At 37.4% G+C, this 16,666-nt stretch overlaps 1 protein-coding gene across 1 annotated transcript; it reads left to right on the top strand.

The window, feature by feature from the left end:
* The first annotated feature begins 6,201 nt into the window (after positions 1-6,201).
* On the top strand, positions 6,202-14,928 carry LOC139737409 (polyprenal reductase-like). Its single transcript, XM_071648086.1, has 6 exons — positions 6,202-6,223; positions 7,500-7,638; positions 8,207-8,358; positions 9,597-9,794; positions 11,298-11,435; positions 14,525-14,928. The coding sequence occupies exons 1-6, from the start codon at positions 6,202-6,204 to the stop codon at positions 14,773-14,775; spliced, it is 900 nt and encodes a 299-aa protein (XP_071504187.1). The 3' UTR covers positions 14,776-14,928.
* The last annotated feature ends 1,738 nt before the right edge of the window (positions 14,929-16,666 follow it).

Genomic DNA, 16,666 nt, shown 5'->3' on the forward strand with positions numbered 1-16,666 from the left:
CCTCCGCCAAGGGAGGAGGCTATGTTTTCGTTACCATTGGTTTGTTTGTTTGTTTGTCCATGTGCAAAATAACTCAAAAAGTAGGGAACGGATTTGGATGAAACTTACAGGAAAGGTTGAGAATGACACAAGTAATAAATGATTAAATTTTGGTAGTGATCGGAGAATTTTGGGGGGAATATATGTATGGGGATTTTTGATATTTTGACAGGTAGGGTCAATGAACTTGGGAGTTCAAGCTGTGCATTTTTTAGGTTTTCAAACGCGCACTAAAGTGCGTGCTCTAGTTTCTGCTAGGGCGAGGTGCGCTGCGCAGCTGAGGGTTTATGATGTAACAAAGGCTTCTATATTGGGAAATCGGGCAATTTTTCAGCATGTATACCTATGGGTGGAAATCACTGATCTCTATGGAAGAGCCCAAAGAGCTTTTCCCCAGTGGTAGAGAGGAGAAAAATCTCTTTGGGAAGAGCAAGATCATCGGTGGAAAGTAGCTGTTTGGCGGAGGTCTGCGCTCTCAGAGTGCTTTTCTAGTTTTATTTCAATTTTTTGTCAAAATTTTTGCACATTGTTATTTTCACAATTGAGAGCCTAATCACACAATTTGTGAAAGCAAACCACCATAAAAATTTCAACGTATGTATTCTAGTGTGCTTGACAGTGGGCCTAATGAGAGAACGCCGCATTACGCTCATACTTGTGAATCAATGGGCAAAATTTTGCAGAAAACGTCAAAACACATCATTGTGTATGATTAGAAGACAGTGGTGTGTTTGTTTGATTAGATATTAAAAGGTACATGGGTCATTTTTTGTTGTGTACCAAAATATGCTGAATATAGACATAACCCTCCACATGGAATGTCTCTTGTAGATGCAGTGATTTTGTCTGTTTTGCATTGACCTTCATACTTGTAAATCACTTTCACTTATTATCACTTGATAAGCGGAAGGGTATCAGCTCACATTAGTCGTAACAGAGTTATTTTTTTTTTCTTTGTTTAGCAAGGGCAATGTGTTTATGTACTGGTCACTGATTTGTTTCCCACAAAATAACTTTGTCTTCACCATGTGTTTGATCCCTGCTTTCTGTAATCACAAAAACACACAGTAGCCACTACAGAATTTCTGTCAAAATAATTGTCCAGCTGTTGTCCGAGTGCCAATCTTAGTCAAATAGAGTGTATCAGTGTAGATTCATGAGGGAACTTTGTGAAGTCCAGATAAAGAATTTCAGCCACCAAACCGGACTGTAATTTAGATGTATGTCCTCTCATCTGTTAATTTTTGGTCAGTGGTGGGCAAATACTTTAAACCTTAAAACTAATATTTACATTTACTGGTATGCTGATTCAAACCCTGCAGAAGCCAAACTCAAGACCCTCAATGTACGTACAATAGCAAGAGCCTTTTTCTATCCATGGCCCTGAGAGAATTGCAGTAATGGGCAGTGTTTAAAGGTTCTCTGAAATACAAATGCATGTTGATTTGTGTTGATTTATGCTACCCTCAACATCACAACATTCGGTGAAACGAATATCTAGAACCATTCCATTTTTTTAAATACTGTTTTCTTCTATTTTTCTTCAGATTACTTGAATACGCCCACAAAAAAATCCTTCCAAACCAATGTTCCTATTGTGACCTCATCTGTCAATCATAGCTTAAGTACTGATATGTTTAAGAAAAGACATTTAATGCACCTTTCTCTCAACTCGGCATGTTTGCATATTTCTGTGATATCAATGTGACTAACAAAAGACATGACGAGGGAACACGCATGTTATGCTGAGTCGAGGGGAAGAGGCATTCCAATGTCTTTTATTAAACGTATCAGTAGTTTGGCAATGATTGACAGATGAGGTCACAACAGGAATATTGGTTTGGAAGTTTCTTTATTGTGGGCTTATCCAAGTAATCTGAAGAAAAATAGAGGAAAAATTAGTTTAAAAATATATGGAATGTTTCTAGATATTCGTTTTACCGCAAATGTGATGTTGAGGGTATCATAAATCAACACAAATCAACATGCATTTGTATTTCAGGGAACCATTAAACCTCAGCAGAGTCAGCTTGATAAAAGAATGTCATTCTGTGTTCAGTAAAATATTCTTCCACCCTCTAGTCTTCACAAAATGTAACTAAATGGTATATTGCCAAAACATGTATGTTGTCAATGGGTTTCTGTATAAGGCAGTTGCAAGTGGGTTTTCAGCCAATCTGCATTCTCCGCTAGCCAAGACACGGAGGGGACGTCTCTGTCGTGCGTCCAAAGCGAGACAGTGTGGTAGCCAATTAATTTGAATTGTCTGCTTGGGTTAGCTTGCAAGAGCTGCAGAAATCTTGCAGTATGCGAAGCTCCTTCATAGGCACAGGGCATAGGATCATTGAGATGGCCAATTAATTCCTGAGTGAGGGAGAGAGGAGGAGGAGGAGGAGATAATATTTGCCTCAGATATAAAAGAGTCCTATTATTTCTGTACTTAAAGTTGTCTGGAATGAGAATTACTTGAAACAGCATTCGTTCGGGCAATTACAGAGAAACAGTGCAATTTCTTGAGGCTGTAATTGCAGGCTAGCCCTTGGAGAGAAATCTATCTTCAATTTGTCTACAATTGCATGATGCTCCTCTCTCATTTCAGTTAGAAATTGGCTCTTGATGTAAATGAGGCTCTTATAATATCCAAATGCATGAAGCATTCCCCCTGCCTTCATTTGCACATTGATATACTATCTGGTTGAGATAGTAATGGCTGTACGTGTGCCAATGTGCATGTATACTTTTGTCTGACAGTGTGGAAATCTTCTTGTGCAATTGAGAAATGCATGTGTGAACCAGTGTATCTGTTTTATCCATGTGAGTGTCTGTATTTATGGGTCTGTCAATGCATACTCCCAACAGTACTACCAGTGTATAAAATGTTACATGTCATAATTGCTTGTAGAATTCAGAGCAAAGCAGATTCCACTGTGTAAACCCTTGTGTTATTTTTCTGCAGTTTATAATTATTTATGATTGAAAACAAAACAAGGCATCTACATGGAGAAAGACATGCAAACCTGCTCTGTGATAATTGGTAGGGTAATGTTGGGTTATAATGTGTCTATGTAAGATTATTGTACTAAACAAGTTGGCAGTGACATACCATGGATATTGTACTTTAATTTGGCTACATTTTTCGTTGACTACAATTGGAATTTCCCAATTCCCCCTTATGAAAGGAATTTGACGTTATCACACACAAATCTTTGAGCACGTACATCTATTCCCTGGATGCTGCGATAATTCCATACAAGGGAGAGATCACTTCACGTTGTGTGTCAATGTGGAGGAAATTTAACATGTCACATTTAGAGGCAGAAAGACAACTTCTGCACTTATTTGGTCACAGCAAAGTACCATACGAGAACATCCTTCTTCTTTGTCAAAAATTTGCCCCTATTCTTAGTTACGATTTAAATAGGGTCATACCAGACCAAACTGTACAAAACAAAGTTTCTTTCTCTTTCCCCATGCCCACATAGTAAAGGAAGCAATTTTGGGTTTACTGTGTCTCAAGGTCCACTCCATATCTGACTACAGGTACCCAAAAGTCCATCAGAAAGTGAAATGTAAAAGATTTTGCTCAGCAAATGAGGCTCTCAAGCTTGTAGGAAGTGATAAAGTGAAAGAGTATAGAGGCATGGTACTAGGGATCATTTGTAAAGTATGGTCATGCTTTTGAAGGGGTACAGTAAAAGTGAAAATTTTCATGGTGCTGACATTTTTTGCGCATGTCACGCAACCAGAAACTAGTGTGAAAATAAAAGCAAACAAATATTTTTGCTTGCCATATGTTCCAGTAGTTCATGTCTTGATTCCACGGAATTAAAAACATGCAAAACTCATCTTATCTGGCCGAGTACGAAAAATCACTCACATGAAAATATCCACTTTTACAGATTTCCACATGATGATTAATCACTGCTTTGTATTTGAAAACCATCTAGTGCTGATAACACATCATCTCTCTTTATGTTAAAGAATCAAAGGCGTGATAAAAAACAAAAACAAAGAGTATTGTAAATGTAGATATTTTCACGGTACATTAATTTTTGCATATTTTGCACTACTTCCGGCTCGCTGGAATTCTAAAACCTGCGAAAATATCTTCACAATTTTCTCTGCACATTTTGAATGGGCTAACAATTGTGCAGGTCGAGGTCAAGAACCTGCGAATGCATTTTTAAGCTGCTCAGCGCGAAAAATTAATCACGTGAAAATATTGACGTTTACAGCAATGAAGTTACGGGCCACATAAGTGTAGATTTCTATATCTTAACTGAAGGAAAACATTTCATTTGTTGTGCTGATTGTGTTACTTTGGGATGAATTCTGGTTATTGAAGAAATGTGTATATCATTGTAGCTGTGATTTTTTAGGGGATTTGTTTAGCCATGATTTACTGATATATTCAAATATAAGAATACAGTTTCTTCAAAAAACTGAGAAACAAGATATTCTCTTTAACCTGCTTCTACTAAACACATTTCAATATGTGGACTCCCATGTGGTCTTTCCAGCTGTCTTGAACAACTGCTGTGAAAAGAAAAGCACAATTGACTGGAATGTGTCGGGAAACTATTCATTCAATATTTAATTGCATAATGTAAAATAGAAAACATTGGGTAATCTGTTACTATCAAATTTGTATGCTTTAGAATTAGACACCAGTCCAGATGGTGTATCATGCATTTTTTTCTCTCTCTCTCCTTTTTGTATGTTTTTTTTTTTTCTTGCTTGTGTGCTTGCTAGGGAAATGTGACACTTGATATAGAAAGAAAAAGAAGTGAATAATTATGCTCAAATTAAATATATTTTCAGTCTGACTAGCAGATATGTTGATAAGATCTTCATCAATTTTCTAAGAAGTGGATGGTCTTTCAGCGTGTGTGACATTCCGAAACCAATCAGTACTTTGCCATAAAATCATGAGCCAGTCATCCTGAGATACATATTGTTTTTTAGGTTCCCATGGCATAAAGTGGAGGAGAGCAGTGTATAGTGAGAGTAAAAAATTGGAAGTTCCAGGGCTGCCAACACTCACTCATTGAGAGTGAGACTCACTCATTTTGGTCCTTTCTCACTTTAAAACTTTATTTCATTTGCGTGCATTTCTAGTGATCTCACTCATTTTGACTCCTAAATTATAGCATTAGCCTATGGGAGTCTCACTCTCAACTAGTTTCCAATGTTGGCAGCCCTGAAGTTCCTTTTGCTCCATGCCTATTGCTATGTATCTATCAGTGTCATGAAAGCTTGTTTCCCATGCCACATTCTCTCATTACTGAAAAGTCGCATACAATGTATTATATCTTGGATGAGTAAAGTCTCTCGTCAGTGTGTGAACACGTTTCTGAACATATATAGCTCTTGTATGAGATGTTTTCTCACCAACGGAATCATGCACACTTTGTTTGCTGTCGTGGAATTAGTGCCAAGTGAGTGACTATAAGTTCTTCAACTGGATATTAAAATCATTACACAGTTGGTATGTGCACATCGATAAAGCAAGGAATGAGTTCCTTGCAAGAGCCAGTAGGTCTTTTCCCACGCCTTGTATGCACAAAAAAAAATCCCGCTTCATGCAAATCTAGGCAAGATGATGTTTTCTTATCTCAAGAACAGGAATGGTAATTCTAGAGTAGTAGAATGATCAGTCACTGAAAATTGATAATTTTATGAAGTAAATTCAGCCTAAATTTGATAACCTGCTTCAAAATCTAGTAATACATTTCAATGCAAATCCATGATGTAACAAACCGGAGTGGCTTCCCTGCAAAATGATAACTGAATTAATCAGTACAAATGTCTTCTGAGCATGGGTATATCAAAGTACTCAACAGTGGCTGTTATGAGAGTAAAAAAAAAAAAGAATAATGTTTCTTTGGCAACTTTGAGTGTGCTTATATCAGTCTTAGTCAAGTAGAATGTAGCATTGATATGGGAGGGGAGAGGGGCTATTACTGGCGAAGTGTGAAGAATTTATAGATGCAATCATAAAGTTCCAAAATATTTGATGTATTTCCAGAACTAATTTTGATATCTATTTTGTACACCATTGTGTTTGGTAAATATTCTGCAAGTCTGATGGATTAAATGTTATTTATTCACAATTCTTTTTAGAACTGTCATGCCGTCTTCTTCAGTAGCGTGTGTACAAGAATGATGCAGAGCAGCGTGTCTGGTATGATTATGTCAATGAAGTTGAGATGTTGATGTAGTACTGTACATGTATATTGCTGGCTGAGAACCAGAAGGCCTTTAGTGCAATTTTTGGGGGGTATGTATTGAGTTATTGGTATCATGTTGTAGAGTTCGATCTCCTCTTCATTATGGTGTCAATCTTAAATTAATTATTTTCATTTTCAGTTAAATATTAAAAGAATCAAAACCACAAGGGCATTATTTTACTCCATAGTTGGAACAATGCTGATAAATCTACCCACTTTTGATTACATCAACTTTTTATTTCATGAAGATTGTTTCATTTTCATTTATGCTCAAATCTTGGAATGCGATAGCGCCCTTCTAGTTCTCAGCTGACAATACGTGACCCTGTTGATGTCCAGGGAATGTAGAATGTGGATGCTCAGGTAGTGATACTGATGATGATTTTACTAGATCAGTGAGGATTGTGAGAGCAATGAGCTATGGATGATGAAAGAGGAGTTAATGGCAATGACAGATAACCTTGCTTAGACAAAAATTATGATCAATATATTATAATGTATACATAACAGTATTATTGTGTTCTTATGTTCTTATGTGTTTGGCAAGTTATGATATACACTACACGTAAGGAGAGAACTATGTCAGGGCGGAATCTGGAAATTCGATTCCCCCCCCCCCCCCCTTTTTCCTTTTTATTTTTGACGAGACAAAAGTGTGTGTGGGGGGGTGGGGGGGGGGTTTCACAGCCCCTGATAACTGAGAATCAAATTTTAGTTTTAGAATTTGACTGCTTTGACTGTTATATCCAAACACTAGACAGTGATACCCATCACATAATATAGGAGTACAAATTACAGTGGCACTGCCTAGCAAGTCTCCAACTGGTTGGACACAAATCTTCAACAACAACAAAAATCATACCCTTGCATCAAATTACCCAAGTATTTTTACACTTTAAAAAATATAGATGATAAAATATGTCCTCTTCTCACCTTCGTAAGAGCACTGTGATAGTGGAGGTTCATGGATAGACCTTGGAGGTACCCTCCTTGGATAGACGCATGAATGAGCTAACTGGAAGAAAGGGGGCGTGTCCTGCCAAAGAAATTCCCAGGGCCTTCGCAGCATGTTGGTTGTGTACATAAATGTACCACTTATTAGTAATGCATGCGTGGGTGGGATGCACTGTCTCGAATGGTCCAAACAAAGGTCATACATACGTGACTTATGCTGCTGTGTCGTCGTCATGGATATGTCTGTAATTTCCTGGTTTTGGGCAATCACTACAGGCCTTTTCATACTTGTAGGGTTAGGCCACAGAATTTATAGATTTCTTCCAACCATTGCGAGAGATGCAATCGTATATGGTAAACTACAGGACAAGACCCAGCGCTCGAGTTCGTTGCAACTTTTGCTTGTGCCTAAAAGGTGAGCATAACACAGTCCCATGTATTAGTTTATGCGTACCGCGGACATATAGTGTCTTAGTTTATGTGTTGCACCGTTGGTTTACATGATATAAATTTACCGGGATCGTGGGATAGGACATTGGATTTGGAGTTTTTGGAATTTGACTAGGTACTACACAAAACATGAATTTTACAAACGTAATTGTTCACATGATCTTAACTGACATGTCCACAGATCTGAGACTAAATTTACATAATTTAATGCGTGGGCGCAACATGAACAGTAATACCACCGAGTTCACTCAACAAAAATAATGATAAAATATGAAATATAATACATTGTAATAATAATGATTATCATTATTATTATGGATTGAATATTGGTATTATCATTATTATATTGTCAAAAGATATCATTAATATTATCGTCATCATCATCATTATTATTATAATATTGTAAAAAGATATCATTAATATTATTGTCATCATCATCATTATTATTAATCTGGATTGTGATCAATGATTGGAACAGGCATTTAATTTCCTTTGTTTTGCATCCACACCATCAATGATAATATCTGTCACAGGTGGTTCCTTCACTTCTACCTTTTGTCATTCATCTGGAATGGAATGACCCTGGCTATCACTCTTCGCTTTGTGCTGCAGGGAAATCCTTTCCCAGCATGGTATGTGAGGGTGCTGGAGACACTTACAAATTATCCCATTTCTACCCCAAGAGGTAAGGTTTCTTATCAACAATTCATTCAACTCCACCCTGTAGATATTCCATTGAAGTAAAACCTATTTACGAAAAGAGCATTGCACCACAAAGCAACGAAAGAAAGCATTGCATTTTAAATATTGATTTTGCAGATTCTCAATTTTTCATGAGTTTGGCAAGTTAAAATTGCCATTTATGAAAACCAGGTGAAGATCACAAAAGAGCAGTCATTGTGACCAACAAATTTGCAATTTACAGATCAGCAGTTGCGATCTTAACAAATCTAATTTGCAGAGGGAGACAAATTGAAGAAACTCTCCCCTGAAACTTCACCCCTCTGAATAACAGATTTTTCTTTCATTTAATATGCCTTGTCCGCCTTGGATTACTTAACATAATAATGTCGGAATTTCGGAGCTTGGGTATTTGTTCCATGTTTATCGTGCCACTGCCGGCAACCAGGAACAGCCTGGTGGTAGTGTTGCTGCCCGGAAAGCAGTAGATGACAGGTTCGAATCCCACTGGTTCCTTTTTTCCAACATGTTTGTTAATTTACAGATCAGATTGCGATCTTAACAAATAAATTTGCAGAGGGAGACAAATTGAAGAAACTCACACCTGAACCTTCACCCCTCTGAATGATATCTTTCTTTCATAAAAATTTGCAATTTATTTCTCATTTCCTGACATATAACACTGAAATCAAATGGAGCAACATCATATGAAACTATTTGTTGACTCCTTCAGTCCTACGAGCAATAGTAAATAAACATTGTCAATAAGATTCCAAGTTCAGTTTAAAGAGATGGCATGTTACAAGCTTGACAATTAATATGTCACATGTAATTAGATGGAAGCATTAGAGATATATTGTAATGTGTCATTGGGTTTACGCTCTGAAATGACATCATGTTTATAACAACAAATGCACACAAAAAACAGAAAAACACAGAAGTGCATGTGGAATTACATATAATACAATAGGTATAATTTGGTTTTGTTCCATTGAAAGTACTGATATCAGCAATAATTTGATTTTTCTTCAATTGTTGCATTAAAGTTTGTGTGTTCGTTTCATGAATCATGTGAAGTACATAATTATGTCACATGGATGGGGTATAAACACTATCACCTGCACTTTGCTTCCAATCTATGCAATAGAAGCTGAGGCTTACAAGTATCCAGTATTTGTTTGACATGTTTCTCAAGCTCCCTTACTCCTGATAACCATATTTCTGTCCCTCACACCCCCACAGTGGATCTACTGAGCATCACCATTGCCATAATGGTGATAGTGGTTCATGCATTCAGGAGGATATTGGAGTGCTTGTTTGTCAGCGTGTACTCCAAATCCAACATGCATGTGGCCCACTATCTGGCAGGAATATTCTTCTACTCGCTTCAGGGATTCAGCATCATTGGCGAGGGGCCACAAGTACACAGTGAAGGCGAGTGTGGACATTGGTTAACTTGGTGTGTTTTCCTGGCTTTGAAAAGAGGAGCTTACAATTTGCTTGACCATTACAATTTGGCAGTTTACAGAATTGAATGCCTGTGGCAAGTGTCCACACTTAAATTCATGTTTCCAATAAAGTAAGTGTTTTTCCCAGTATGGGCATATCAGATTTCAGATCTGAATTCCTTGCTATTTTTACTACAGGTTTCTTGATCACTGTTTGTATGTGTGCCCTCCTTGATGGAAGATAGTGAACAGATCACCATGATACCAGAGACTCCAACCCCAAGCACCTTCTGATCTGGAGATTCTCCCGCCCGACACCCCTAGCAAACGGGAGACTGCAAGTTGATGTGTGCGAAGCGCGAAGTTCCTAGGGTTCTAGATGTTCTCTGGTGCTAATAAGGCTTATTTTGTCGACATACGATAGCAATAAGTAAGAAATCCTTTCCACCGGGAGACACAGAGCCAGGGCGGGAGAAATCAAATCTCAAACGGGAGAACGGGAGATTTTGCAAAAATGGACTTTCGGCGGGAGATCTCCCTTCGAAAACGGGAGAGTTGGAGTCTCTGTGATACAGTACAACATGTGCTTCTATGCTGTTTGATACATCATACGTTGAGCAAAAGAAAGCGAGGCTTTTATGACAAATGCAGTTGATACTTGAATGAATGGCAATTGGAGTTGAAGGTTGTTCACACTAGTGCATCTAGCAACACCATCACTATTTTATCACTGGTTTGTCACTGTTAACTTGCATTACCATCAAATGTTGAAGCTAGGGTGTTTTAACTCTTTGTGTGCCATGGTGGAAACCCCCTGTGTGCCACGTTATTCTGAGACACGAAGGTAATCATGCTTTGAGAAAGAATTCTGTTTTTCCAATTTGTATAATTTCAACAAATTTCTGTTAAGATAGGCATAATAGCAGGCAAAGTTAAAGAGGACTGCCAAGCTTTGTCTCGATATAAATGGTATGACGAATCTATTTTCAATTTTTCTTTTGAATGACCACTTGCTATACTACTGTAAAGGCATGACTTTTGCACATGAAACCGTGACAGTAACTTAGAATGTACGAGCAAATCTAGTTGGGAACACCGCTTGATAGTCAATCACCACATAGAATGCAAGCCGTATATGAGAGGAACAAAAGCACGAGAAACGCTTTCATTGTGCCGCGGGATTAGCAGTGATTAGCCGATTTACCGATCGGTTTTGGCGGCTTTGTTTGTTGAGCAGAATATGCGAAGTTGGCACGCCATCGACTGAGTTGGAAGTGCGAACGTGGCACATAAAGAGTTAAACATGTATCATTGCAAAACTAAAATACAGCGATTGTAGCTACCTTTAAAGCACTTGGCTGTAGCAGATATCCAAGACCAACAGGTATGCAGTAAGCAATACATTGTATTAAATTCTCCATGCATACTATTCTTGGAAGAGCTGCACAAAATTGGGAAGTAATAGGTGTTATTCTTTTGTTCATTGTCACAACAGGTGTTCCTCATACTATGTCTGAAATGATGAAGAACCTCAGAGTGAATCACATCGTTGGGGTGTTAGTGTTCCTCTGGGCCAGCTGGCATCACCACAGGGCTCATGAAATCTTTGCCAGCCTCAGATCCACAGCCAAAGGTAGATCATGGACCTAGGTCCATGGGTAGATGAACTGAGCGTTGTAACATTCCAGTTTCAGTTATTGTGCTGTGGTGTCAATGCAATCTGTCACACTAATGATTTTCATGCAGGACCTTTGTCTCTGAACCTTCCTTGTTTACAAGTTGTTCGCAAATGGGAGTATTTCTGTTCATTCACCAACTTTGATCACATTTTTTTATGTTGTCCAACACTTCTGTAAGGATATTTTTATATTTTGAACTGCTTTGTGAGGTAATTTCATCTTCGAAATCATACTTTGTTTTACATACCACTTAAAAACTTATTTCTCTATCATATATCAATTTACAGTCTGTAAGCCAACTTTTCTGATGCATGCAAAAACTGTGTTTTCAAATTTTGTGACTTCTGCCTGAAACTGTCGTGCAAGGCCACATGTGTTGTCACTTTCTAAGTGAATTGAGGTTGTATCAACCATATGGGCAATTCCGCAGTTAGAGGGACATGACCATAAAATTTCAATTTGGTTTTTTCCTTGATTTTTGTGTTTGACTTCAGAAAGAACACATTGATAAGTCAGGAAAAAATATTTTTCAGGGTATGTTGATAGTTTTAGGTATTGAATTCGCCAATTTTGAACAAGTAATATTTCAGATTGAATTTCATCAGCAAAATCTCCATAATGGCAAAGAAGATAGCTAGTCAAGTTAAATGCCATTTTCTAGCCACAAATATTGAATTCATAGAGGCAATGCAGTGCTTTCATGGATAGAAAAGTAAAATCAACTTACATGTCTTCGAAATGCAAACATGTGTGCATTTCCCCAACCATTGGACAGTCATGTAACGTTACTAACCAAAAAGTGAAATTATTTACCTCCAGAGAGTATAAAGTGCCTATGAATGATAATATTTCAATTTTTCCTGCTGTGTCCAATGACTAACTAAAATATAAAAATAAATATTACTTATCATTATAGAAGTTAGAAATAACAGCAGTCAAAATGTGTAACGTTACTAACCACGTAACGTTACTAACCACAGCCTGTGTGTATTGTAACATTACTAACCATGAAATAAGTGAATAAGACTCCAATGGACAGGTCCTGGTCTGGCAAAATTTTGCCTGACGATAGAGCGAGATGTCAACTACAAGATTACGTGGTCATACAGTAAAAAGATATTGGCTTCTTTTTTTAGTAAATTAATTATGCAAATTTACGCATGAAATCATATTTTCACCTATAACTCCATAAAAAACACTGAAGGATTGCTAAAGTTTTGTGTAAGAGTTCCTCAAGACACATCAAACAATTTTCTTGCAAAAAAAATAGCAAAATCAAAATCAGTTTCTTTTGTTTTTTATTGTTTTGTTAATTTCTTATGTATTTTAATGTTTTTTTTTTTACTTTTTGTTTTCTATTGGGTTTTTTTGGCCAAAATTTGTTGCAGGCACTTTTTCAAGCTTATCTACATTACAATTGATTAATTTCACTGGTCAAAGGTTGAAACAATCTAATCAATATCAAATTAATGAAAAAACACAATTTGTATTGGATTTGCGCACGATATCATGAATTTGAGCTGTTTTCAGGTCGACATGCATTTATGCAAAACATTACATAACTGCAGAACGGTGTACCCGGATGTCGCAAATTTGGTCTCAAAATATGCGGGAGACTTCAATGAAAAAAGTCATGAGACGATGCGGCAAAATCTTTGCACGTTGGTGAATCGTGGCAGGAAATGTTGGGAGAGGGGTCTACAGCATTCGCATCACTACAGAAGGCTCACAAGGTGCACATGGAGCAATTTTTTTTTTAAACACTTCCCATGTGAAGGGGCAATTGATGGAATCTGTGGGCCAGCAGGGCATTTTGTGTGGAAAGTAGTGTTAAAAACAATTGAGGCCATCACTTCAAATTTTCTGTCCCAATTTGAAATTATCATACAATGGTTTGTCGGGGTTAATTACGCTTCAGGTACAGCGAACAGACTTTTGTTTTCAGAACAATGCAGAGATTAGACATTTAAACTGGTCTAAAAGAAAAAAAAAACATGTTTCTAGACTTGAATAAACATGAATTCAACTAATACACTGTATTATTTGAGTTAATGTCATATGACTTAAACTACTTTCACAATAATATAAAACATTGCATTATGCTGGATTCCTATTGTGCAATGACAACGCACACCACAATTGGCCATACACTGTACATACTACATACCGGTACATTAGTTTTCTGCTCTTTGATTTGTTTCCCCTTTATTAAAGGTACTCTTGAGAAGGAACACATTAATTGTTTTGCTCAATAAAACAGGCTGCTTTTGTGAATTACTGTGAGTCATGATGAACAGTGATTGGCAAAGTTATGAAACTGTGGATCACTTGACCTAGTCTTTAAAAGTGGTACTTTTTTTTTAGTTTGTAATCTATGCAAACTTTTTTTCTAGTCTTTTTTAACATGTACAAGTACAATGGTACTATACTGCATGAGTTTGATGATTGAAATAAGAGTTTCATGTCTTATCTGATGTTTCTTAGCTTTAACTTTGCATTCTCATGGGGAAACATGTAATGATTTGAGTTAACACACAATTCTGTAATCACTGGACAAACCGTAGCGTTACTAACCGTAACGTTACTAACCATGATTTTTGTACTTAATTTTCAAACAAAGTTATAATGAGAAAGGATATTTGGGGTAGATATTGCCCTTAAAGCTAGAAATGAAAAATAAGTGTTGATATATTTCAAGCTATACCGGTTTTAGCAAACTTTTTGTTCAAAGATGCTCATCAATTTTTTATGTCCTTTTTTTGTAACGTTACTAACCGGCATTAAAAGCAGACCTTTCTTCTAAAATAATTCATGAAATGATTTCATTCTTTGCTCTGTTCTAGGTCTACACTAGAATGATCTCTGGTGACATTAATGAGACTTCAAATCCACAGATAGAGAAATGAGTCTAATCTAAATCATGAGAATAACCCTAAAATGTAACGTTACTAACCGCGGAATTGCCCATATAAAGATTTTGAAGATTTTTAACATTTACACTTTGAGATAGTTAACTGAGTCCACTCCATGTAATCTTCCTCAGATGTCAACAGGCACATGATACCAAGAGGTGACTGGTTTGAGTACGTCTCCTGCCCCCACTACCTGGCCGAGATCCTCATCTACATCTCCCTGGGTCTCATCCTGGGCCCCGCCCAACAGACCTGGTGGCTGGTTCTCGCTTTTGTGGTGTCCAACCAGACAGCCGCCTCCCTTGAGGTGCACCGCTGGTACCGTGCCAAGTTTGAGGATTACCCCAAGGACAGGAAGGCCTTTATACCATTCATTCTTTAAGACCTCGTCACTCCACTCTACCAGTTAAAGTTTGTGGTGGATCAGTATGCCTTCTACTAGAGTGCAAGTAATCAATGAGAATGGTGCTACATGAGTTTGTGGCTGTGGCCACTGTAAGCCTAATTACAGCCAGTGTATGAAAATGCCAACAGTGCAATTTGATTGATTCAGTGAAGTAAAGCAAAGCAATTTAGATCTAACTTGTGTGTAGTTTATAAGTGCAAAGAAGATAACTACCCATTGGTTACTGTTGCTGTACCAGTCTCTACCCATTGGTTACTGTTGCTGTACCAGTCTCTTGTCATTTGTAGGTTGCACGTTTACAAGCTACTTACAGATTTAGCCTGTTGAGAATGTCCTTGTTGTGCATGTACATGTGTACAGTGCACGAAGTTAAAGGCATGCTGAGAAAAGAAACCTTTTAGGTGGTACTAAATCAAATCAATTTTTTACTGGGTTATTCAACTTCTCTCTGAACAGTTCCTTTCCGTATATGTTCATATATGTGATTGTCGGTTATGGCTTCGCTCTCTGGTGGTTGACTTTATCAAGTATCTCACATATGTAGGGTTCTTTTATCTAATTTGTATGATAGTGATAGCATGATTCAAAGTACAGAACCTCTATTTTAGCATTATGTACTCCAGGGCCCTGATGCAGAAAAAAGAAGAAGTCTAACTGAAGTCAGAAAATCAAACAGAAGTCAGGCATGAGCCATACACAATTGTGCATTCAGAGACTTACGTTTAATTTTTGTTTTTAACTTACGTTTGATCTCAACTTTTATGCAACAGGGCCAGGAACTTTTTTTTTAGCTAATGTGAGCATCCTATTTGGAGAATAAGTTTTTCACCCGGCATTTTCAGCAGTCATTCGGTAAAAGGTGTGCAAGTCATCCATTGTATTGCCTGTTACTAATACTCATTAGTCAAGCAATTAGAAATGCATTTTATTCTATACTTTGGTGTGTCAGAGAGAATTTGTGACTAAAAGGTATATTGGCTGACTTTTTAAAACCATGATTAAGCAATGGATATGCCAAATAAACAGTGAACTTTGTGACAGTGATAGAAATCAAAGTAAAAATTCAAATGTTGTTGTTCAGCCCTGTCAAAATTTGTCCATTTACCACCAAGTTTCCCTGTTGAAGGTGGATTGAAAATTCTGCAAAGCCTAGCTTTAGTGCAAGATAGAGTGACTTCTAACAAAAACTGGGGTGGTATTCTGAAAATCTTCCTAAGTTTCTTCCTAAGTTTCTCCCTAAGTCAGAAACTTAGGAAATGCCTAGGAAGACAAAATTGGTATTCTGAAATGTCTTCCTAGGCACTTCTTAATGCAAATTAGGCCATCCTTATCCCCGCCTACGTCCTTTCCTAAGCCAATACGAAATGTCGTATCATAAGGAACTAACCAATGACAATCGCATATTACAATGACGTAGGGTCAAATACACGAGTGCGCGGCATGTCCCCTTTCTCACGCTCATTTCGCGCATCAAAGTACATGTGCGCGCAATGACTGACAAGCGCGCCTATCATGATGCTTGTAGTTTGCTATTCTTAACAACTTACTTAGGACAGGGGTGGAGCTTTCCTAAATATTTTCCTGAAATTCTTTCCTAAGTGCATTCTAGAATACCAACTTCTTCCTAAGTCAGAAATTTGCATATTCCCGCCCCCTTCCTAAGTTTCTTCCTAAGTCTACTAAAGAAGAAACTTAGGAAGATTTTCAGAATACCACTTAGGAAAAAATCCTGACTTAGGAAGAAATTTCTTCCTCGGAAGGATTTCAGAATACCACCCCTAGATGGCAGTCATTGGCACTATTACCTTCAATAATCAACCATTATAATATTCTAAGTAGTGTATCATTTATGAAATCATTCACCAAA

This window comes from Diadema antillarum, unplaced genomic scaffold (assembly GCF_040938485.1).
Source record: "Diadema antillarum isolate AM-2024a unplaced genomic scaffold, OU_Dant_1.0 seq00000692_RagTag, whole genome shotgun sequence".
NCBI lineage: Eukaryota > Metazoa > Echinodermata > Echinoidea > Diadematoida > Diadematidae > Diadema > Diadema antillarum.

What these genes read in the sequence shown, in the direction of transcription:
- LOC139737409 (XM_071648086.1), top strand. Translation starts at nt 6,202, where the DNA reads ATGATGCAGAGCAGCGTGTCTG. An exon ending in TCCCATTTCTACCCCAAGAG is followed by an intron (nt 8,359 to 9,596) that starts GTAAGGTTTCTT and finishes ACACCCCCACAG; the next exon opens with TGGATCTACTGAGCATCACC. An exon ending in CCTCAGATCCACAGCCAAAG is followed by an intron (nt 11,436 to 14,524) that starts GTAGATCATGGA and finishes AATCTTCCTCAG; the next exon opens with ATGTCAACAGGCACATGATA.